Raw genomic sequence first — 25,609 nt, 5'->3', positions numbered from 1 at the left:
GAGAAAGTTTCTCTGTCTCCTTTTGGGAGTTCTGTGATGTTGTCTTCCTGTGCTCCTCACCCAGGGTTGCTGCTGGCTTTGGCTCAAAATGGCTCTGCTATGCCAAGCTGTCTCTCAGGGCATCTTCACTGGCTATCTCTCCCTGTTTGCTGCTGCCATTCAGTTTCTTTTCCCATTTGGTATTTAATTCTTTGTCCTTTCATTTTATCTCAGGGTTCCAGGGTTGTCATCTGTATCTGTTTCACTTTATTTCTTGGGTCTTTGCTGTAGAGGGATGTGTGGTGTATCTAACTAGGCTGCCATCTTGAAGCCAGATGATTGTTATGTACGATAAATTTTGAAAACCACTGCTTTATTAACGGACACCTGGTGGCACAATGGTTAAGCACTCAGCCTGCTAAACAAAAGGTTGGCAGTTCGAATCCACCAGTTGCTCCTTAGAAATCCTATGGGGAAGGTCTACTCTGTCCTACAGGGTTACTATGAGTCAGAATTGACTTGACAGCAATGGGTTTGGTTTTGGTCTTGGAGGTTCTACTAATGGTTCTCAGAATTGGGCCCAAACCAGCAGCATTAGCATCACCTGGGAACTTGTTAGAAATGCAGATTCTCAGCAGAGCTTTGAACCCCACTGACTATACAATTTCCTATATTTTTTCACACTCATCTTCAATCTTCCTGTTCTTTTGGGAAATTATCTCCACAGGGTAATGAATTATTATACCCTCTAAAATAGGGACTTTATGAGGAGGAGGAAACTTTAGGGAGTCCATGAAATCTCTGCAAAATTCTGCCTGTGGAAATATGAACTTTTGTCTGGAGGAAAGGTCCATAGCTTTCATCATTGTTTAAAAACAAAACAAAGACAATGACCCCCACTGGCCTACAGCAAATAAAAGAATTTTTGGCTAAAATGGTATATATAATTGATTGTTGGGTGAGGGTAAGAAAAGGAACAAGGTCTACTTGGATGATTCAGTTTAAAAAGAAGATAAATCCACATATCCTCCATCACTACCACCAGGAGTCATGGTGACTCCATGTGTGTCAGGATAGAATTGTGCTAAATAGGGTTTTCAATGATTGATTTTTTAGAAGTAGATTACCAGGCCTTTCTTCTGAGGTGCCTTTTGGTGGACTTGAGTTAGCAGCCAAGTATATTAACCGTTTTTATCACCCAGAGAGTCCAAATCCACATATACCAAACCCAAACCCACTGTTGTTGAGTCAATTCTGACTCATACTGACCCTACAGGACAGAAGAGAGCTGTCTCACAGGGTTCCAAAGCTGCAAATCTTTATAGACGCAGATTGCCACATTCTTCCCCAGTGGAGCTGCTGGTGGGTTCAAATCGCCGACCATTTGGTTAGCTGCCCAGTGCTTTTAACCAAGCGCCACCAGGGCTCCCAAGTCCACATATAGATCCATATAATCCATACAGTCTTTTCCCCCCAAAACGCTCAACTTTCTCTCCATGGTTTCAAGGAAAGAACTTATTTCTTAATCCCAGTTAAAGAAGCAACCAAACAGAACAGGTCAAAGGTACACTGGGCATAAACTGAAGCAATGCTTTATTGCAAACACAAAGCACCAATTCAACAAGGCATTGACACATGGATTTAACAAATGTCTCTTTGAACAGAGATGTAGCAAGCCCACCTTTTCAAGTTCTCAGAAACAAGGACTCAAACCAGGAATCAAGCAAAGCATCAGAACAATTAAAAAAATATTACGCCATCACGAAGGGATATATATGTATATATAAAAATATTGTGTACTAGGAACAATGCTTTTTGAACCATAACCCTTGGCAAATATCTTCTGAAACAATTATAAATACAAACCATAAAGTGAAAAATGCTTTCTTCAGAACCAAAGAACCAATTTAAATGCAAATCTATGCAGAAAATATCATTACCTTCTGTAAACCTAGCTGAATATGGATGGATATCCCCAGTATACAACAGGGTTCTCTTTTCAGAGCTATAATTCTGCTCCTGAAGGGGTCATGATGTGTGTTCATTTCAAACATCACAGCATATCCCAATGAAACCTTAATAAGGTCAAGCGGAGGACCCTCTATAAAAAGGGAGTTGGCAATTCCATCCAAGTAGCATAAGCTCTAAGGAGCAGAGGAATTCAAGGAAGACAGCAATTCCTTTCTCTTTTCTCCCCCTCCCCAAGTTTTCTCATTTTTAATCTTCTTATGTCTGTAACCAAAAGATGTTTATTAATTTTTTAAAAGAATTTTGTGTAAGCAATCTATGAAGGAAATCCTTATGATTTCAAAGCCTTTGTGGGGAAGGTGTCTAGTCATGTCCAAGATCATTCTATCTGACAAACTCCATATTAAAAACCATCCTGTCCACATTGTGTCCTTGCTCCCGGGCTGAATCCAGGTCAGCAGATGGATTGCCTAGTCTATCCAATAGGATAACGTTTTCATTTGATTGAAATTCTTTACATATACACATGTATGTATCCTGTTTACAAAGTTTCATCACACGAAACTAAATTATGTAATGATTTATTTTTTGAGGCCTAAGACCCCAATTTAACTCCACTATGAAGAGTTGTTCTTTAAATGCTTTGTCTGCAGAGGTTTTACATGATACTCGTAGATTTTCAGGGCAGGCCCCAATTTTAACTGAAGTCCTGTCAACACATCATTCCTTGTCATCAATAGCAGGGATTTTCCGTCAATTTCCTAGAACAGAAGCAGAGGGTACAGCCAACATTTAAGTCCCAAAGCTCAAGGATAATGAAGAAAAAGCCTTTCTTTTGAAGTTCCATGGAAAACCTAAAGAAAACCCAAACTTATTGCCATCCAGTCAATTCTGACTCATAGCAGCGACCCTACAGGACAGAGTAGAACTGCCCTATAGGGTTTCCGAGGCTATAAATCTTTATGCAAGCAGAGTGTCACATCTTTCTCCCATGGAGTGGCTGGTGGGTTTGAACAGCTGAGCTTTCAGTTAGCAGCAGAGTGCTTAACCACTGCACCACTAAGGCTCCTTTCCAAGGAAAAAGTCAGAGCAATTTTCTCAAGCTAAAAACATTTCATTTTCAGTTGTGCTAAGATTAAAAAAACAAAAAAACATCATCTTTTTTTATCTTCCATCTTCTACTTGTGGAAACCCCGGTGGTATAAGTGGTTAAATGCTATGGCTGCTAATCAAGAGGTCGGCAGTTTGAATCCGCCAGGTGCTCCTCGGAAACTCTACGGGGCAGTTCTACTCTGTCCTGTAGGGCTGCTATGGGTCGGAATTGACTCAATGGCAGTGAGTTTGGTTTGGTTTGCTTCTACTTTTATTTTTAAATTACATACAATCTACAGATGATCTTGTTTTCAAACACACAAATATCACAACTTATAAAACTGATGGCAAGCTTGGAGCATGTACCCTAACGATCAAAAATGTTGCTTCCTAAAGGAATACATTTTCTTTTTCTAAAAGGCAAAATAGGCAAAAATTTCTGCATCAGCGTGAACATTCTTTTGCTCTCAAAGAAGGAACAGCAAAAATGTAATCAGTCTTCTGACTGAAGTTGATATTTTCCTTACAAGCATTTTTATTGAACTGGAATAAGTAGCAAATTTAATGGAAAAAAAATTTGCCCAGTTCTGTATGCACTTGTTATTTCACATTATTCTTATAATTCCTATTATTTTTTCCTACTTTATTTATAGATATTGCAAGAGTGAGAAATAGATTATTGATATTTTGCTGTGACCTGGCATCTAGGCTTGTAATTCTTCCCTTGTTTTTTTTTTTTTTTTATTGGCTGCATAGTTCTTAGAATCAGTAACTGCAGAATCTGTAATTGCAGTTTCACAGGGTATTTAAATATTTGAAAACATTGTTGCCAAATATTCCCTTTGTAACTAACCCAGCCTCAAATCAAAGACAAGTCAGATCTGTGATTTTTTTTTTAATTTGGTCTTGAAGTCACAATGCCAATTCCTTTCATATAAGAACAAGAGGCACCCAATTTGTCCAAACTCATACACTGGAATTCAGAAAAACACACATATGCATATTACCTTGAATTCAACTGTTATGAAAGCCAGAAGAAGAATATTTGTCCATGATGATATGTAATAAAAATTAATTTTCATTGATTTCATTCACTTCCATACTTTGGGAAAGCTCTTTGAAGCGAAACCAAACTTTTTTAATCCCCCCTCTCCCCTACACACATACAAAGAAAACATAGCAAACATCTTGACTCTTTTTTTTTAATTAATTTTTATTGTGCTCTAAGCGAAAGTTTACAAATCAAGTCAGTCTCTCATACAAAAATTTATATACACCTTGCTATACACTCCTAATTGCTCTCCCCCGAATGAGACAGCACACTGCTTCCCTCCACTCATTCTCCTCATATCCATTCCAGCAGCTTCTGGCCCCCTCTGCCCTCTCATCTCCCCTCCAGACAGGAGATGCCAACACAGTCTCCTGTGTCTACTTGATCCAAGAAGCCTATTCTTTACAAGTATCATTTTCCATCCCATATTCCAGTCCAATCCCTGTCTGAAGAGTTGGCCCTGGGAATGGTTCCTGTCTTGGGCTAACAGAAGGTCTGGGACCATGACCTCCGGGGTCCTTCAAGTCCCAGTCTTGACTCTTTTTTATAACATCAACTGCTAAAAAACTATTTTGAGGTTTCTGAGAAGGTTTTTTCTTATGCTGCCTTTAGAGGCTCAGGACTAGTGCTTTTGGCACCCATAGCCTACTACGGGAGAGCAGAAAGTATTAACTGTCACCATCAAGTGCAGTATGTACAAATAGATAGCACTGTAGCATGTGTAGAGTAGGTGATGTGATAATATATGTGGTATATGTTGCATTTTTGTTGAAAACTATTATGAAAAGTAGTTTTACCTGTTTAATTTATATACAAGGTTTTTTTTTTTTATTCTAGGATACATTGTTATTCATTCATATGCACAAAGATTACAAGGACAATGCAAAAATACAACAAATAATAGTGGTGAGGGCAAAAATAAATAAATAAATTCCTAAAAGAGCTGTCTACATTAGAAAAGGTAGAGATTACCATCTGTATTTTATAGGCAAACCAAGAATCAAGCAAGAAGTTAACCTAAGATAAAAACGGTTTATCTTAGTTTACCAAAAAAAGGGTAGCATAGGATTTGCATTCTCATCTACCTACAGCCAAAGTCAATGTTCTTTTCATAACTCCCTTCTGCTTCTCTTAACACTTAGAATAAGTATGTGCTGTCTAGCTGGTCAAATTGGGACTAGAGTCTTAAGTTTCCTGGAGTCTTGTCAATCACTACAATGGGCATTGGAAAAATTACTCGCCCTCTTTGAGCTTGTTTCCTGTTCTTTAAAAGGAAAACCATCTTGCCTCAATTTCAATATCAACCTCTCTACGCTGACAGCCCCTCTCTCCGTGGATCTTCAAGATTCCAAATACGACTGTGACAGGCAGAGGCTCTGCCAGCCACAAAATTTCCTTCCCCGTTCTTCTCCAAGTCCACTCTCCACACATTTCCCAACCAGAGGTCTTCACTGCAGGTACTGGGGAGACTACAAAACTTTGGGGCTTCTCATGAAAGAGATAAGGATCCCGAATACATAAAATGGTTTAAAACTTTTGGTAAAGAAGCACTGAATGCTAAATATTTGTAATTGTTTACTGTGGGGAGAACCTGAGCTGATTCTTAGGGGACCTGGGTTCAAGAGGCAGACCAGCTGTGTGTGCTTGGTGAAGACTCAGCACACCTGTTCATGATTATACCCACATACTTCTGCCACTGACAGACAAGGGGACACACTGTGCAACTTCAAAAAAATACCCACTTTTTGACCTTAGGCAAGTCCCTCCCTGTTATGTTTCCTGGGTGACTACTGCGGGGATACTGCGTTTCTGAAAGGATTCCATGAAATACTGCTCTTGCAAATATTCCCTGAGCTATGTTATACAATCTCTTGGCATTGTCCTTTCCATCATCATTGACAGGAATATGGTCTTCATTTCACTTGTAAACTACCTAACACTAACCAGAACAGAAATTACTTTGAGCTGTTCTATGGTGTTTCTGAGCTTTGGAAATCTTGATTTTGTCAGCTACTAGAAGGCCAAAGTCACACATTAATTTGTGAGAGACAACTATTCAAAACCATAGCATACAAAGGTTGACAGGCGAAGAGTGAGACATTATTTAAGGATATAGGAACTGACTTTTCAATAAAGTAGTTTTTTCTACTTGTTAGGTGCCGTTGAGTTGGTTCCTACTCATAGGGACCCTATGTACAACAGAACAATGTTGAATGACACTGTATTTTTGTTATTGTTTTCTCCCTACAGTAAACAATTACAAAAATCAGGTGACATTCAGCACTTTTCTACTTAGCAAATAATCCTAAAGGTCACCTGCTAGTGACACCTACAGGTTTGAAAGACGGTAGAAGAGCTTTTGACACCTGGAAGGGAACACAGCAGCAGCTGTGAAGGTACTGTGAAATCATAGGAATCTGAATTCTAAGTCACTTCAAGGCTCATGCTCTCATCCTGAGTGCTGAGGTGCATACTGCCTCTCTTGGAATGTTTAAAAAAAAATAGTAAAGCCGTTCCTGCTCGCCATCTTTCCTTTGCTGTTTGCTCATACTTACTAACCCAACCCAGTGCCATTGAGTCAATTCATACTTATTACATATTTTAAACAGGCATCAGGAAGAGATGACATCACTTTCATTTCCATACCACAAGAAAACATCCTTGACTGAGATGTGAATTAAAAAAAAAAATCTTTGCAGGCAAAAATCCTTCCACAACTCAGCATTTTTGTCAAAAATCAAGTATGTCTGTGAAAAATGCTGAAATTTGGATTTTACTTAAGACAAAATGGAAAATCATGTTTCATGCTCCAATTTGATTTTTCCCTTTGTTCAGGAGACACACTGCAGTTCACCTCAGACCAGGGCTGGTAAAAGAAAGCACCATCTGGAAATGCCCGTTTTAGAATTCTTGAAATGCGTATCGTTTTCGTTCACACTTACAACAAAACATTCTTTTTAAACCATGACTACAGTAGCTCACATATACGGAAGTAGAAGTTGGAGTAATGGGAGTGGGAGATTTAGGGCAAGACAGGCTGCAGTCGGAATCCTGTCTCTACAATTTACTGTGTAAATTACTTAATAACTTCCCTGAGACTCAGTTTCTTACTTTTATCCCTTGAATGATTTTGGAGATTAGAAATGATTCATGTACAGTACCTAGCTTAGTGCTGACATACAGGAGGTACTCAATAACCAATAGGTGGAAACTGATAGGCTTTCAAAGAAAAGGAATGTATTCAGATTCCAAATCTGCCTTCTGCTTTCTTTCTGGATGTGTGCTCAGTGTTTGAATGCTATCCTTTGCCAGAGGGATGCATTGAAATTTTCAAGTTCAGAAAATTTAATGAGATTAAAAAGGTTCAAAGACTACAAAAAACATTTGCCTTAAAAAATCACACACACAGGAAAATCCCTTGATTAAAAAGCTAATAATTTGTTACATAATTTCAACAAAAGATTGTGATGCAAACAAAAGCCAAATCTTGCCAGAGTCAGCATGGAACTGGCGGAACTAGAATGAGCACAGGACTAAAAGGAAGACAGGTTCTAATGCTGTCTCCATCAGTGACTTTCTACAAGGAGCAATTCCTCCGGACTTCAGTTTGCTTATTAGTAAAAATGAAAGGATGGAGTGTGACCGATTCCACCCAATTAAAAAAAAAATTCGCATGCATGCATATCACATTAAAGCCAAAACGATAATTAATTCACATCTCAGGGATCCTGTTCACACTTCTGTGTTAAAGGACAATCATTTGTTAGCTTCAGTGAAACTTTTTATATTGATTTTATCAGTTGATTATGCAAAAACATTTACCCTTCAAGTTCCTGTTGGGTAATAACATACAGAATATTTGCACAGTTAATAAGCTCCAGCAAGGACCCCTGCATTGAAGTAAAGTTTAGAGATGATAGGTGTAAATTTCCAATGAGGGCAAGATTCTAGATTTAAATATAACAAGTGAGTAAAATCCATAGATACTATAGCTCAGTAGATAAGCACTTGCCTTAGAGTAACACATTACTTCATCACTTATTAGGTGGAGCCTGGGGCATGTTACTTAGCCTCTCTAAACCTCATTTCCTTATCTATATGGGGGAAGGGATAGCTACTGTATTTCATTGCTGGAAGGATTATTGAGATAACACACATTAAGAAGAATTCCTGGCATCTACTGAGCACTCGGAAACCCTGGTGGCGTAGTGGTTAAGAGCTACAGCTGCTAACCAAAAGGTTGGCAGTTGGAATCCACCAGGTGCTCCTTGGAAGCTGTATGGGTCTGTTCTACTCTGTTCTGTAGAATCGCTATGAGTTGGAATTGACTCAACTACAATTGGTACTGAGGACTCAATGAATGCTAGCTATTAAGAAAAAAACATGAAAGAAAACTTAACCCATTTAGTTTTTACTCTTTCTCTCTGCCAACATTACTCTATACCTAGGTAACTCTTTCAATTGAGTGTGCTTGGGATATGTCCACTGGAAAGGAAGGAGGTGAGGTGAAAAAGAAGAAGCGAAGAGGCTAGGAAGCGAAAAGAGATATGGGCAATTGGATAACAGCAAGATATGGGGAAAAATTCACAGAAGTCAGTGGGATTTATGATACGACACTGCAACTGACTCAGATGGGCATATGTGTGGCAACATCTCCACTGTTCCTAATATAGAGTAGGAGAAAGAAGTCTCAAATTAGAGTGAGAAGACTTGGGCTAGAAAACCAACTCTGCTGCTAGTGTCAACATCTGGTCAATTACTCCCTTCCTCTGTGAAATGAGAGGTTTGAACTAAAGTGACCTCTGTCTGTTTCAATTCAAAACACTCAAAGATTGTAATTATGCCTTTGATAAACATCAAGACTCACCAGCTTTAGACAAAAGTCTTTCTGTTAAAGAACACAGCAGCAATTCCTTAGTATGCAGGTAGAAGAATCTAGTGAAATATTCTTTCTTTTTCCATTTCAGTCCTCCCCCTTACATTTTCTAGCACTTTCTTTGTAACAACTCTCTTGCCATTCACTATCTGGCTACACGTGGTGACCAGTCTGAAGTTTCCCATTCCACTGCTTACAAAGGGTACAAATGTTGAGGAGGAAGTAGGACTTGGTCCTGAGCCCAGGGATACAAAAGTGGAAAATCCTGTGTCCAACACAGGGGTCACATTAAAGAAGGAATTGAATCTCCTGGCCGTATCCACATGGCCAGTGGAAAAATAATCTCCTGAAAAGAGGTCTTCATCTTCAAAGATGTTCTGAAAGATGGCTTGCGGCCTCTCAAACAATAGTCCCTCCTCCAAGTGGTTTTCCTCTCTGCTGTCTCCTCTATTTTTCCTTCTCTTCAGGTTCCCTCTGGACTTGTCATAGTCATTGCGTTTCTTGGCATCAGACAGGACATCATAGGCCTCTGCTATTTGTTTGAATTTCTCCTCAGCTGCCTCTTTGTTCTCTGGGTTCTTGTCTGGGTGTACTTGTCGTGCTAACTGGTGATAAGCTTTCTTAATACCAGAGAAGGAAGCATTCTGAGGCACTCCAAGTACTTTATAGTAATCTACCATGTTTCTTTACAAGGCCTTCCCTCGTAAGACAAAAAGATTATTTCCTGAAGAATTTCCACATAACTTCGGAAAGAAAGATGATAAGCTATTCAAGTTCCTTTGAACCTTGTCACATGATTCTAGGGATGAAGTCTCTTCTGTGGGAGAAATTCCTCTTTTGGTGTAAGTACCCTCCACACTCCCCCACCCCCACTCCCTGTAGCTCATTGTGGGTGGAGTGACTATGATCTCAAAATTCTCAGCCAATGACTCTCATCTGATGCTGCATTTGCCTTGCAAGCCTATTGGTGGAAAATTTGAGACGAAAAATAAACATATTGTAAAGCCTTCACCTTGTTTAAAAATTCATGCTGAGCAGCCTGTTAACAGAGAGAACTATTTGTATGGCTCAAAGAAGAATCTTTACCTCATCTGTTAAAGTAACAGTCACACTTAAATAAGATACAAAATCCATTTTGACTCATTGTGAGGGCTAATACCGTCAGTGACCTAATGGGTATCACTTTGTGTTACTTAATACTTGCTACCTACACATGGTAGATGAAAAAGGGACTGTATTAACCTTCACTTTTAGAACCTACTCCTATAATGTGTTCTATCAGAAGAGTCCTACCTCTGAAACCCTGAAATCCAATATCCTATTTATTTCCTCACCTCCATTAAACCCACTTTTTCATTTCAGCTTTACCTTCTCCAGGGCTATAAGTTCCCTTCAGACTCTTTTGTACTACATTTGAACCCCATGGCTGACCGTGGGACCCTTTCTTTAACCAGCTCTTACAAATCTTTAGGATCTTAATCTTCTACTGGACCTACTCTACAACACCCCATACAAGTACAGTCCAGCAACCCAGCTTCTCTAACTCTTATACCTGGTATGGCTGGAAAAAAACAAAATCAGGTAACCATGAAGATGAAACACTATATATTTGCAGTGTACCAATCTCAGTTCCACCATGTGTCTATCAGTTTGTTGTAATGTGGTGGCTTGCATGTTGCTTGTGATTCTGGACGTGTTGCTGCTGGTATTTCAAATACCAGCAGGGCCACGCCTTGGTGGACAGGTTTTGGCTGAGCTTCCAGGCCAAGATAGACTAGGAAGAAGGACCAGGCAGTTTATTTCTGAAAAAAATGGCCAGTGAAAACCTTATGAATAGCAGTGGAACACTCTCTGATACAGTGCCAGAAGATGAGCCCCTCAGGTTGGAAGGCACTCAGATAATGACTGGGGAAAACACTGCCTCCTCAAAGCAGAGTTGACCTTAATGAGGTGTGTCATGGACTAAATTATGTCCCCCCCAAAATGTGTGTATAATTTGGCTGGGCCGTGATTCCTGGTATCGTGTGATTTTCCTATATGTTGTAAATCCTGCCTCTATGATGTTAATGAGGAAGGATGGGTGGCAGTTGTAACGTAAGGCAAGACTCAATCTACAAGACTGGATTGTGTCTTGAGGCAATCTCTTGAGCTATAAAAGAGTGAAGTGAGCAGAGAGACAGGGGGGACTTCATACCACCAAGGAAGGAGAACCAGGAGTAGAGCATATCCTTTGGACCCGGGGTTCCTGTACAGAGAAGCTCCTAATCCGGGGGAACATTGATGAGAAGGCTGCCTGAGAGAGAATGCCTTTCCCCTGGAGCTGACGCCCTGACTTTGGACTTCTAGTCTACTTTACTGTGAGGAAATTAATTTCTCTTTGTTAAGGCCATTGACTTGTGGTATTTCTGTTATAGCAGCACTAGATGACTAAGACAACATGCATGCAGTCAAGCTTTTGAGACCTTTATTTGCTGATGTGGCACAACTCAAGATGAAAAGAAACAGTTCGAAACATCCATGAGTAATCAGAATGTGGAATGTACAAAGTATGAATCAAGGAAAATTGGAAGTTGTCAAAAACAAAATGGAACGAATAAAGACTGATATTCTAGACATTAGTGAGCTGAAATGGACTGATATTGGCCATGTTTGAACAGGAAAATCATATGGTCGACTATGCCAAGAATGACAAATTAAAGAGGGATGGTGTTGTGTTTATCGTCAAAAAGAACATTTCAAGATCTATCCTGAAGTACAACACTGTCAGTGATAGGGTAATATCCACAGGCGTACAAGGAAGACCAGTTAATACAGCTATTATTCAAGCTTACATGCTAACCACTAAAGCCAAAGATGAAGAAATTGAAGATTTTTACTAACTTCTGCAGTCTGAAATTGATCAAACATGCAATCAAGAGGCATTGATTATTTCCAGTGATTGGAATGCAAAATTTGGAAACAAAGAAGAAGGACTGGTAATTGGAAAATATGGCCTCAGTGACAGAAATGACACCAGAGATCACATAATAGAGTTTTGCAAGACCAACTACTTCTTCATGGCAAATACCTTTTTTCAACAACATAAATGGCAACTATGCATGTGGAGGTCACCAGATGGAATACACAGAAATCAAATAAATTACATCTGTGGATGTAAAAGCTCAATATCATCAGTCAGAACAACGCCAGAGGTCAACTGTGGAACAGACCATCAATTGCTCATTTGCAAGTTCTAGCTGAAGTTGAGAAAAATGAGAACAAGTCCAGGAGACCCAAAGTACTATCTTGAGTATATCCCACCGGAATTTAGAAGCCATCTTAAGATCTGAGGCACTGAACACTAATGACCAAAGACCAGATGAGCTGTGGAATGACATCAAGGACATCATATATTAAGAAGGTAAGAGATCATTAAAAAGACAGAAAAGAAAGAAAAGGCCAAAACAGATGTCCGAAAGACTCTGAAAGTTGCTCTTACACATAGAGTAGCTAATGTGAATGGAAGAAATGATGAAGTAGAAGAGCTGAATGGAAGATTTCAAAGGGCAGCTAAAGAAGACAAAGTATTATAATGAAATGTGCAAAGATCTGGAGTTAAAAAACCAAAAGGGAAGAATACACTGGGCATTTCTTAAGCTGAAAGAACTGAAGAAAAAATTCAGGCCTCAAGTTGCAATACTGAAGGATTCTACAAGGAAATGTTTTTCTTTTATTGTGCTTTAAGTGGAAGTTTATTCATGTTAATTTCTCATACAAAAATTAATACATACATTGTTTTGTGACATTAGTTGCAGTCCCCACAATATGGCAGCACATCCCCCCTTTCCACCCTGGTCTTCCTGTGTGCATTCAATCAGTTCCTGTCCCTCCCTGCCTTCTCATCCTGCCTCCGAACAGGAGCTGCCAATTTGGTCTTGTGTATCTGACTGAACTAAGAACAACATTCCTCACATGCATTATTTTTTGTTTCATAGTCCTGCCTAATCTTTGTCTGAAAGAGTGGGCTTTGGGAATGGTTTCAGTTCTGGGTTAACAGAGCATCTAGGGGCCATAGTTTCGGGGGTTCCTCTAGTCTCTGTCAGACCATTATCCAGGGGAAAATATTAAGCGACACAGGAAGCATCAAAAGAAGATGGAAAGATACACAAAGTCACTGTAACAAAAAGAAGTGGCCAATGTTCAACCATTTCAGGAGGTAGCATATGATCAAGAACTGATAGCATTGAAGGAAGAGGTCCAAGCTGCACTGAAAGTGTTGGTGAAAAACAAGTCTCCAGGACTTGACAGAATACCAATTGAGATGTTTCAACAAATGGATGCAGTGCTGGAAGCGCTCACACGTCTATGCCGAGAAATCTGGAAAATAGCTACCTGGCCAACCGACAAGAAGAGATCCATATTTGTACCCATTCCAAAGAAAAGTGATCCAACAAAATACCGAAATTACCAAACAATATCATTAGTGTCACACAAGTAAAATTTTTACTGAAGATCATTCAAAAGCAGTTGCAGCAGTATATCAACAGCAAACTGCCAGAAATTCAAGCCGGATTCAGAAGAGGACATGGAATGAGGGATATCATTGCTGATGTCAGTTGGGTTATGGTTGACAGCAAAGAATACAGAAAGATGTTTACCTGTATTTTACTAACTACGCAAAGGCATTAGACTGTGTGGATCATAACAAATTATGGATAACATTGCAAAGAATGGGAATTCCAGAGCACTTAATTGTGTTCATGAGGAACCTGTACTTAGATCAACAGGCAGCCATTCAAACAGAACAAGGGGAGACTGTGTGGTTTAAAGTCAAGAAAGGTGATTATTCAATTGTATGCTGAACAAATAATTCGAGAAGCTGGACCAAATGAAGAAGAATGCGGCATCAGGATTGAAAGAAGACTCACTAACAATCTGCAGTATGCAGGTGACACAACATTACTTACTGAAAGTGAAGAGGACTTGAAGCACCTACTGAAGAAGATCAAAGACCACAGCCTTCAGTATAGATTACACCTCAACATAAAGAAAACAAAAATCCTCACAACTGGACCAATAAGCAACATCATGATAAACAGTGAAAAGATTGAAGTTGTCAAGGATTTCATTTTACTTGGATCCACAATCAACACTCATGGAAGCAGCAGTCAAGAAATCAAACAATGAATTGCATTGAGCTAACCTGCTGCAAAAGACCTCTTTAAGGTGTTAAATAGCAAAGATGTCACTTTCAGGACTAAGGTGTGCCTGACCCAAGCCATGGTGTTTTCTATACCTCATATACATGTGAAAGCTGGAAAATGAGTAAGGAAGACAAAGAAGAGTTGATGCCTTTGAATTATGGTACTGGGCAAGAATATTGAATGTATTATGGCCTGCCAGAAAAACAAATCTGTCTTGGTAGAAGTACAGCCAGAAATGCTCCTTAGACTTTGTCTCACATACTTTGGACATATTATCAGGAGGGACTAGTCCCTGGAGAAGGACATAATGTTTGGTGAAGTAGAGGGTCGGCGAAAAAGAGGTGGACCCTCAACAAGATGGATTGACACAGTGGCTGCAACAATGGGCTCAGGCATAACAATGATTATGAGGATGGTGCAGGACTGGACAGTGTTTCCTTCTGTTGTACATAGGGTCGCTATGAGTCAGAACCAACTCAATGGCATCCAACAACAACAGCAATCTCAGTTGTTTCAGCAGAATACTGCAACAGTTCTTTTATTTATCAGCTCCCTCCATTCCCTCTGGCAGCCAATCTTACCCTTTATTCCTCTCCTCTAGTTTCTTATTAAATCTCTACCTACCTATCTTACTCATCTAGTACTGCTGTAACAGAAATACTACAAGTGGATGGCTTTAACAAAGAGAAATTTACTCTCACCATCTAGTAGGTTACAAGTCCAACTTCAGGGTGTCATCTGCAGGGGACGCCGTTCTCTTTCTGTCACCTCTGGAGGAAGGTCCTTGTCATCAATCTTCCCTTGGTCTGGGAGCTTCTCCATGTAGAACCCGGGGTCCAAAGGACGTGCTTTGCTCCCGGTGCTTCTTTCCTGATGGTATGAGGTCCCTGACTCTCTGCTTGCTTCCCTTTCCTTTTATCTCTTGTAAGATAAAAGGTGGTACAGGCCACACCCTAGGGAAATTTCCTTTACATTGAATCTGGGATATGACCTGAGCAAAGGTGTTATGTCCCACTGTAATCCTTCTTAACCACAGGCAGAGATTATGATTTATAACACACAGGAAAATCACAGAATGGAAGACAGCCACACAATACTGGGAATCATGGCCTAACCAAGTGGACACATATTTTGGGGGGACACAATCCAATCCATGACACCATCCATGTCCACCCCCAGCAGAAGAGCTTGTCTCTTGTTTAGGAAAGGAAACAGAGGCTGTGAGGAGGTCACTCAATGCCCCTAAGGGCAAGGGCAGTCTTATCTATATCTGCACACATCACCATATATGATCTAGGCTTAGAGGAAGATATCTCAGTATGAATCTCCCCATACTCTGTTCATCTCATCTCTTTCCATATCCTCAAAGACTTTGCTTCACTTAACTGTCCTCAATTTCCAGTAATTTTAACCTGTTTAATACTTCTGGCTACTTTCCTACATGTAAACAGGTTTGCGCGTCTCTTCTCTTAGACAATCATGCCAATATGGCCCTCCAGCTACTTTCTCTCTTTGCTTGCCTACCTCCCACTCACTCCTCAACTTGGAGTCAAGCGTCCTCCACTTCCCAAACAGTCCTCCGCACTCCTCCCCAACACCACTGAAATTCCACTGGCACATTTAACCATCAACATATTAATTTCCAGATCTGATGATACTCCTAGATCCTGCTGGACTTCACTTTTTTGAAGTATTTGATCATCTTATTCACTGTAGTGGGTTGAATAGTGTCCCCCCAAGATTCATGACCACCAGGAATCTCAGAATATGACCTTATTTGGAAATAGGGTTTTTGCAGCTGTAATTAGTTAAGGATCACAGGATGGATCCTAAAGCCAATTACTAATGTTCTTAATAAGACAAGGAGAAGACACCGAGAGATGCAAAGAAAAGGCCATGTAACACTGGAGGCAGAGACTGAAGTTATGCTACCACAAGCCAAGGAATACCTGGGGCTACCAGAAGCCGGAAGAGGTAAGGAGGGATGCTTCTCTAAAGACTTCAGGGGAAGCATGGCCCTGCTGACACCTTGATTTTGGACTCTAGCCTCTAGAACTATGAGAGAATAAATTTCTGTTTTGTTGAGCCACCCAGTTTGTGATACTTTATTATGACAGCCCGAGGAAACTAATATATTGACCATTTCATTTTTCTTGAAACTCTCTCCTTCACTGACTTCTGTAAAACCTCTTAGTGGTTCTCTTCTCACCTCTCTTAAGTATTCCTTCTTGGTTGATTTTGGTAGTTACCATTCTTCTAGCAAATAAAACCTTAGTGTTCTCCAGGGTGCTGTCCCTGGCCCTTTTCTCCTCCCCTTCTAAATGCTTCTCTCATTCTCAAGCACTCTTAGGGCGGCTGATGATTCTTGTATCTCTGTTTCTGGGTGTCATTCTCCTGAGATGCCTGCTAGTTATTTTCACTTAGATGCCCTACAGGGCTCTCAAACTTAATGTGCTTCAAACTGTGCTCATCATATCCCTCTCAAAACTTAACTTCCAAAAAACTTGCTAGTCATCCTGGTTAATAGTGCCACCTTACAATCATCTAAGCGGACAACCTGGCAGTCATTCAAGGCTCTTCCCTTCCCTGCCTCTGAGCGCTGGGCTCAGTGCTGGGAATACAGCAGAGAAGCGAGACAGGACAAAACTTCACCCCTCCATTGGCAATCATCCACTAAATTCTTTTGACTCTCTTCCCAATAGTTTCTAATCTATCTCTTCCTTTCCATCCCTAGTGGGACTATTACAGTAGCTGTCTTGCCCTCGGTCTCCTTGTTCTCCAAGCCACTTTCGATATTTTTCAAAAACACAAATCTCATCATGGTACCACCCACTTACCATCCTTCATTGGTTCCCTGGTGCATCTCAGGTAGTCTCTCTTCTGCCAGGCAAACCAGACTCTCTGTTATTTCAACCCCTGTCTATCTTTCTGTCTTATTCCTTGGCATTCCTGCTGCACACTTTCTTCTCTAAGCAGATCAGTTTCCTAAGATAAACCATATTGTTTCATGTCCCTATGCCTTTGTGTTTGATCTTCCCTTTGCCTGGAATCTTCTCCGCTTCCCTCTAGTATCTGTAATGGTTTCCGTGGTTTGGGGATGGGCATTATTTTAATAGTTTTATATTTATTTTAATGAGCATTAGGATAAACTGTAACAACCATGGAAACAAATGAATAAGTGAATAAGCCAAAGAAGTGCCACACACCTGGCTGTCATATAATGTCTTATAACTGCTGTCATTTCCGAGGAATGATTTAAACAACGATTTGGGCATTTTAGTTTCTAGAAATGTATTCTATTTCAATTCAGAAGGTTCCTTCCTAATCAGTTTTTTTTTTAATTAACTTTTATTGAGCTTCAAGTGAACACTTACAAATCAAGTCAGACTGTCACATATAAGTTTATATACACCTTACTCCGTACTCCCACTTGCTCTCCCCCTAATGAGTCAGCCCTTCCAGTCTCTCCTTTCATGACAATTTTGCCAGTTTCTAACCATCTCTACCCTCCCATCTCCCCTCCAGACAGGAGATGCCAACACAGTCTCAAGTGTCCACCTGATACAATTAGCTCACTCTTCATCAGCATCTCTCTCCTACCCACCGTCCAGTCCCTTTCATGTCTGATGAGTTGTCTTCGGGAATGGTTCCTGTCCTGGGCCAACAGAAGGTTTGGGGACCATGACCACCGGGATTCCTCTAGTCTCAGTCAGACCATTAAGTCTGGTCTTTTTATGAGAATTTGAGGTCTGCATCCCACTGATCTCCTGCTCCCTCAGGGGTTCTCTGTTGTGCTCCCTGTCAGGGCAGTCATCTGTTGTGGCCGGGCACCATCTAGTTCTTCTGGTCTCAGGATGATGTAGGTCTCTGGTTCATGTGGCCCTTTCTGTCTCTTAGGCTCTTAGTTATCGTGTGACCTTGGTGTTCTTCATTCTCCTTTGATCCAGGTGGGTTGAGACCAATTGATGCATCTTAGTTGGCCACTTGTTAGCATTTAAGACCCTAGATGCCACATTTCAAAGTGGGATGCAGAATGTTTTCATAACAGAATTATTTTGCCAATTGACTTAGAAGTCCCCTTAAACCATGATCCCCAAACCCCTGCCATTGCTCTGCTGACCTTTGAAGCATTCAGTTTATCCCGGAAACTTCTTTGCTTTTGGTCCAGTCGAGCTGACCATCCATGTATTGAGTATTGTCCTTCCCTTCACCTTAAGCAGTTCTTAGCTACTAATTAATCAGTAAAAAGCCTCTCCCACCCTCCCTCCCTCCCCCCCTCGTAACCACAAAAGTATGTGTTCTTCTCAGTTTATACTATTTCTCAAGATCTTATAATAGTGGTCTTATACAATATTTGTCCTTTTGCCTCTGACTAATTTCACTCAGCATAATGCCTTCCAGGTTCCTCCATGTTATGAAATGTTTCACAGATTCGTCACTGTTCTTTATCGATGCGTAGTATTCCATTGTGTGAATATACTACAATTTATTTAATCATTCATCCATTGATGGACACCTTGGTTGCTTCCAGGTTTTTGCTATTGTAAACAGAGCTGCCGTAAACATGGGTGTGCGTATATCTGTCTGTGTGAAGGCTCTTATTTCTCTAGGGTATATTCCGAGCAGTGGGATTTCTGGGTTGTATGGTAGTTCTATTTCTAACTGTTTAAGATAACGCCAGATAGATTTCCAAAGTGGTTGTACCATTTGACATTCCCACCAGCAGTGTATAAGAGTTCCAATCTCTCCACAGCCTCTCCAACATTTATTATTTTGTGTTTTTTGGATTAATGCCAGCCTTGTTGGAGTGAGATGGAATCTCATCCTAGTTTTAATTTGCATTTCTCTAATGGCTAATGATCGAGAGCATTTTCTCATGTATCTGTAAGCTGCCTGAATATCTTCTTTAGTGAAGTGTGTGTTCATATCCTTTGCCCACTTCTTGATTGGGTCGTTTGTCTTTCTGTGGTTGAGTTTTAAGAGAATCATATAGATTTTAGAGATCAGGCGCTGGTCGGAGATGTCATAGCTGAAAATTCTTTCCCAGTCTGTAGGTGGTCTTTTTACTCTTTTGGTAAAGTCTTTAGATGAACATAGGTGTTTAATTTTTAGGAGCTCCCAGTTACCTGGTTTCTCTTTGTCATTTTTGGTAATGTTTTGTATTCTCTTTATGCCTTTTATTAGGGCTCCTAAGGTTGTCCCTATTTTTTCTTCCATGATCTTTATCGTTTTAGTCTTTATGTTTAGGTCTTTGATCCACTTTGGAGTTAGTTTTTGTGCATGGTGTGAGGTATGGGTCCTGTTTCATTTTTTTGCAAATGGATATCTGGTTATGCCAGCACCATTTGTTAAAAAGACTATCTTTTCCCCAATTAACTGACACTGGGCCTTTGTCAAATATCAGCTGCTCATATGTGGATGGATTTATATCTGGGTTCTCAATTCTTTTCCCCTGGTCTATGTGTGTGTTGTTGTACCAGTACCAGGCTGTTTTGACTACTGTGGCTGTATAATAGGTTCTGAAATCAGGTAGAATGAGGCCTCCCACTTTCTTCTTCTTTTTCAGTAATGCTTTGCTTATCTGAGGCTTCTTTCCCTTCCATGTGAAGTTGGTGATTTGTTTCTCTATCACCATAAAAAATGTCATTGGAATTTGGATCGAAGTGCATTGTATGTATAGATGGCTTTTGGTAGAATAGACATTTTTAGTATGTTAAGTCTTCCTATCCATGAGCAAGGTATGTTTTTCCACTTAAGTATGTCCTTTTGAATTTCTTGTAGTAGAGCTTTGTAGTTTTCTTTGTATAGGTCTTTTACATCCTTGGTAAGATTTATTCCTAAGTATTTTATCTTCTTGGGGGCTACTGTGAATGGTATCCTAATCAGTTTTGTATTCACTTCTCTTATTGTTAGCACTACCCGTTTGCCTGTTAACTCTTTTCTCAATTTTCATGGGCTGAAACGATACATCAGCAGAATTTGAATTGTCACTTTTCCTACTCATTATGCTATAAAATATTTTAAGCATTTCAGTAGCCAACAGTTGTGAAGAAATATTCAAGTTTCAAAGCATCCTGAATATTTTCAATTCTCAGTATTATTAAATGCCAATAAAGCAATAAATGTTATTTCCAACCTGTGGGGTTTTGATTAGTCTAATTCAGAGTTGGACTTGCCATGAAGCTAACGAAACTTAAGCTTTACCTTAGCAATTCTGTATTCACAGTTTTGTAATTGTTTTTTTTCCCCACAGATGGCCCTTAGAATTGTATAAGCTTCAGGAACCACAAAACCTGGATTTGTCCCTGGTCTAGTTAGAAATATCCATCCAGAATCACGTCACTTGAAAGACATCTGGCCATGATTTACAACACTATGCTCAGGGCTGTTCTGATTGGCTTCCTACATTACTGCCCCATTTTGAAGTAGTGTTACTTGTCAATTTGTAGCAACAAGAAAGTTTACTTGTCTCTATTAAGTCAGTAAACTCATTAAAAAGTAGCAAAAAAAAAAAAAAGTGCCAATCTTTGCATCTCAAGTCAACATTTAAACAACCATGCTAGGTATTTTACAGAAAAATACTGTTCTCATTCATGGTGTTTTGGAAAGTAAAGACATTATAGAGTAAAACTAATTTGTCACCATAAGTTGTGTATTGTTTTGGCATGATCCTCTGAGGGGAAAAAAATATATATATCTCAAAATACACCTTGTTCTAGAAATAAAATCACTGATGTCACTCACTTGTAAGTCTGATGAACCTGAACAATATAAATTATATGACATTAACTGAATGGCAGATCTCTATCTCCATCGTCTTCATATACATTTGGAGTATGTGAATTAAACAGATAAAGACATAGAAGTGAAGTGACTACATTACAAGAGGCAGAATTGTCTTTGTGACCTATAGTTAGCATCTGGTTTGGGTGATGAAGTCACCCTACTGGACTGTCAGAATTCCTTAACTAGCAATTAAAGCACTACCAGTACATATGGATTCATACCAGATAATAAGACTCATGTAGCTCTCAGAGTTTAAGAAGGTAAAACTTGCCCTGAACAGTTTTCTGTGAGACAGGTAAAGATGTTTTTGGATGAGGTCAGTCAAAAGGTTCTCTCTTAAAACTAAAGCTCTTAGCAAAGTCAAATTCCTGAGGTATCTTTGACTCTTAAAACCACGCAATGCATATTCACGGGCCAAGTGCCAACTTTTTATCACCTCTTCACAAAAAATCAAACATCTTCACAAAAAATACAACAGCTCAAGTGGTTTGGCCATGCATCAAAATCATACTTCAGCAGGACCAGTTTCAAGATAACATTTTTGACTCAAAGCAGGAGGTTGAGCAATGGTATGTTTGTTAAACTCAACATTCACTTTATAGAAATTTCAGTCCTAGAAGAGCAAACTCTGTGGGATCATCCAGTGACCACGAGTCAATTAGGAGAAAATAAACTAGATGTCATGACTCTCACTTATGTCCTTCGCCATAGCCTAAAAGGTCTGTCTGCTCAAAAAAGACACTTGAGAAATTAGCCACCACACCACTGTAGGAAAGGGCTGTTACTGGAAATAGAGACGTTATTGGCAGTGCTTGAAACACTCACTGCTCTCTCTAGGAAGGGCTCCCACTGCCTCATGTGCTTAGGAGCCAGTGAACCTAGCTGAAGGACCATGTTAATGAGGCCAGTGGACCAGACTCCCCACTGGACAAGCTGTTTCACACGGTGAACAATTGTGGCCTTGATGACACAAACCACATGTCAACCTGAGGGAGAGTGACATCATTGTTCATAAAAGAGGACTAACAAGAACAGCAGTACAATCCAAAGCACACACACTATTGACACCGGGCCCCTAGTGAGAGGGCAGGAAAGGAGGTGAGCAGAAACTTAGGCCTTCAGTTGTGGGTCATACAGATGACTTACAAGAGGTTTTGCCAGGGGAAACTAAATGAAGGTAATTGTGCTCCCTGCACAATTCAAATGTGTGCCTGCACAGAGAATAAGAGGCTATGTAAAGATTATCAGCTGAATCCAGCTGCCTCCCCACCCCACAGGAATACACAGCATCATCCCTACCCTTCGGACAAATCTTGCTCAATATCCTAACATCTTCCAAGGGGCACGCTGTTAGAAAGCCATAGCTAAGTCTGGTTGCTACAGCAACACAGCATCCAATGATGTTTTGTGAGACCAGAATATGAAGATAGACACTCTCCCAAAAGCTGGCCCATCTGATGGTGGATGCGTCTGGCAGCAACTTCAGTCATGAAGTCATGCAGCATAAGCTCCCATATCACTGGCAACCGTGCTGCCCGTGACTCATGTAGCTCTCAGAGTTTAAGAAAGTAAAACTTGCCCTGAACAGTTCTCTGTGAGACAGGTGAAGATGTTTTTGGATGAGGTGAGTCAAAAGGTTCTCTCTTAAAACTAAAGCTCTTAGCAAAGTCAAATTCCTGAGGTACCTCTGACTCTTGAAAACCAGGCAACCCATATTCATGGGCAGAGCTAAGTCTGGTTGCTACAGCAACACAGCATCCAGTGATACTTTGTGAGACCAGAATAAAGACACTCTCCCAAAAGCTGGCCCATCTGATGGTGGATGCTTTTCAGAAGCATTTGGGTGTGCTCTCCATCCCTGCCCCACTTCCATACAATGGCAGGGCAAAGCCTTCCCCGAGAAGATTTAAGGATGTATCCATTTTAATTGTTTCTCAACTGCTGTGATCTGGAAGATGTGCCAGGACTGTGTTTAGGTTGGATGTGGTCTGCAGTCTTCCCACACAGGATGTTCTGGGTGAATGACTGCTGACTGCTGAGTAGATTTCATCTTCAATGCCAGGAAGATCCTTGGAGGTGAAACACTGAAGGCCTCTCTATCATGATGATGAAAGAGGCAGGTTAGCATGCTAGAGGATCCTGATCCTCAGTCCTCAGGAAAATCATGGCAATGGGTTTGGTTTTTTGGTTACTTTGTCTTATCCACCTGAGTGTGAACAGTGACTCCCTTCTCACCCTCTATCTCCTTTTAACAAGAAGAGTAAAAATTATGAGAATTTCACAGCAGGAGAAAGATTTGAGAATAACTCAAGGCTGAAACTTTCCCCCACCTACCCACCCTCCTTTGTTAAGAATGATGGCATTCAAATTGCTGGACTATGCTTGCAAAACTCCAGTCCTCTGGGAATTCATTCCTCAGGCTCCTTAGTTGGTGGGGTCAATGCAGTAGCAAGATACTCCTTTCCCCCTTGAAAGAGTTCTGAATGAAACACTTTAGGTGAATTTGCTCACTTTTGCCTCCCAGCATCCCTGATGCCAGAGTGAGGTCATCCCTGGGAGAAAGGTCTGCTTCAGGGCCCAGCTTAGAGCTGTCCAGTCCCATTTCTGAAGTCCTGCATAGGAGCTGGATGGCCCACAGAGCCTCTTCCCACTGACACCCCAATCTTGGATGTGTGCCTCACAGAAGTCTGAACAAAAGCTTGACCTGAAAAAGGTTTCTGGATGGCTGGGAATCTGGCCAAAAGACCTTTTAGCTGAGCCCCCTTTTTTTGCTAACCTTTCACTATATTATTTAAATTTAATTTTAGAAAGGAGTTACTCAACTGCAATGACATAAATGGACGGTATATCATTAAAAACCAAAATGAAATATGTTCCAGCTGATCAGCCTTCTACTTTCCAACTGAAGCTATTATTTATCCCCATTTTATTAAAAAAATTTTCAAACATGAAGAAAAGTTGTAAGAATTTTATAGAGATAAACATCCATATTGTCATCATCTAGATTTTACAATTAACATTTTAGTATACTTATTTTATCACATATCTATCTATTCATCTTTCTATTCAGTCATCAATCCATCTTTTTAAAAATGCATTTCAAAGTAAGTTGTATACATTAGTGTACTTCTCCCTAACTACTTCAGTCTGCATACCATTAATTGTTCAGTATTTGTTTATAGTTCTTTTCCATTTCAGAGAAAACTTACAGGCTATGTAATGCACAAATCCTAAGTGAACCATTTGCATATACCCGTGTGTATATGCAGTAACCAATGTATATACTTTTAATAACCCAAACCACTGCTGAGATATACCCTCACCCAGAAAGCTCCCTCATTCCCCTTGCCAGTCAATCCCCACCACCTCCTATCCAGAGGCAACCAATGTTCTCATTTTCTTCTAACATTGATTCGTTTTCCTGTTCTGAAACTTTATAAATGGAACCATTCAGTGTGAACTCTTTTGTGTAAGTCTTCCATCATTCCACATATTTTTGAGACTCATCCATGCTGTTGTAAATATCATTAGTTCATTTCTTTGTATGAAGATACCTCAGTGTCTATGTTTATTAGAGTCCCTGGGTGGCGCAAATGGTTAAGCGCTTGACTACTAACTGAAAGGCTGGTGCTTTGAAGCCACCCAGAGGTGCCTCAGAAGAAATGGCTGGTGATCTGCTTCTGAAAAATTACAACATTGAGAACCCTATGGAGCAGTTCTACTCTGTACAAATGGGGTCACCACAAGTCAGAATTGACTCAAAGCCAACTGGCTTTTTTTTTTTTTTTTGGTATGTTCATTCTCCTGTTGATGGACACCTGGTTTTCCAGTTTGGGGCTATTAAAGATAAAGCTACTAAGAACAATCCTGTGCAAATTACTGTGTGGTCATATATTTTCATTCTTCTCAGGTAAATACCCAGGAGTGAAGTTGCTGGGTCATGCAGTAGACGTATGAGTTTAACATTTGCACCAACCGTTTATGAGAGTTCTGGCTGCTCTACCTCCTCATGAACACTTGGAGTTTATCAATCTTTCTAATTTTAGCTATCCTAGTGGGTATGAAGTGTTACATTAAGCTGTTATTTTGGCAACTTTTCCAAAGTAACCTTCCCCGACGCCCCCGCCAAAAATATGTATGTGTGTGTGTGCATACATGGATCAAGTATAAAGGAAAAATTGGTTGAAGGAGGCCTAGACATTGATATATGCGATAATAGAAAGGTTCATCTTATCCAAAACCAGGTTAGGCAGCCAATAGCTTGAAAGAATAAGAAATGGGCAAAGAAAATGTGGAACAAGCAGCCAGACCAGTTTTTCTCATTTACAACTCTCTCAACTATAATATTAGAAAAGTAAATTTAATGCTTAGAAGACTACAGCCTTCACTGACAGGGAAATAGAAACTCTGTCTCCTTACAGAGCTGGCCCAGTGTAGACCACAATGGGTTCCTCAGTTTGCCTCCTCATGGTCAAGCCCCTTCAGCCTCATCCCTATAGAGCTGGCCCAGTCCATAAACTGGAGTCTTGACTACCCAGACAATTGGGATGAACATCCTGCTCCTCCCTTCTTCTTCCTAACACCAACCCTGGACCTGAGGGAGGGAATTAACATTTTTTGAGCATCAACATTGCACCGGGCCCTATCGTAGTCACTTTGTGTACACTGTCGTTT

General features: G+C 40.2%; 1 protein-coding gene across 4 annotated transcripts in view; it reads right to left on the bottom strand.

Moving 5' to 3' along the window:
- Nucleotides 1-218: 218 nt before the first annotated feature.
- The window catches only part of SAMD13 (sterile alpha motif domain containing 13), a 55,002-nt gene continuing 29,611 nt past the window's right edge, over nucleotides 219-25,609 (bottom strand). For all 4 annotated transcript variants that reach the window (XM_064282162.1, XM_064282159.1, XM_064282160.1 and 1 more), the window contains one exon: nucleotides 219-2,708. In XM_064282162.1, coding sequence (XP_064138232.1) covers nucleotides 2,565-2,708 — 144 coding nt within the window. In that variant the 3' untranslated portion in view covers nucleotides 219-2,564. The remainder of the gene's footprint in view (nucleotides 2,709-25,609) is intronic.

This window comes from Loxodonta africana, chromosome 3, assembly GCF_030014295.1.
Source record: "Loxodonta africana isolate mLoxAfr1 chromosome 3, mLoxAfr1.hap2, whole genome shotgun sequence".
Lineage (NCBI taxonomy): Eukaryota > Metazoa > Chordata > Mammalia > Proboscidea > Elephantidae > Loxodonta > Loxodonta africana.
This window is presented reverse-complemented; position numbering and strand designations above follow the sequence as displayed.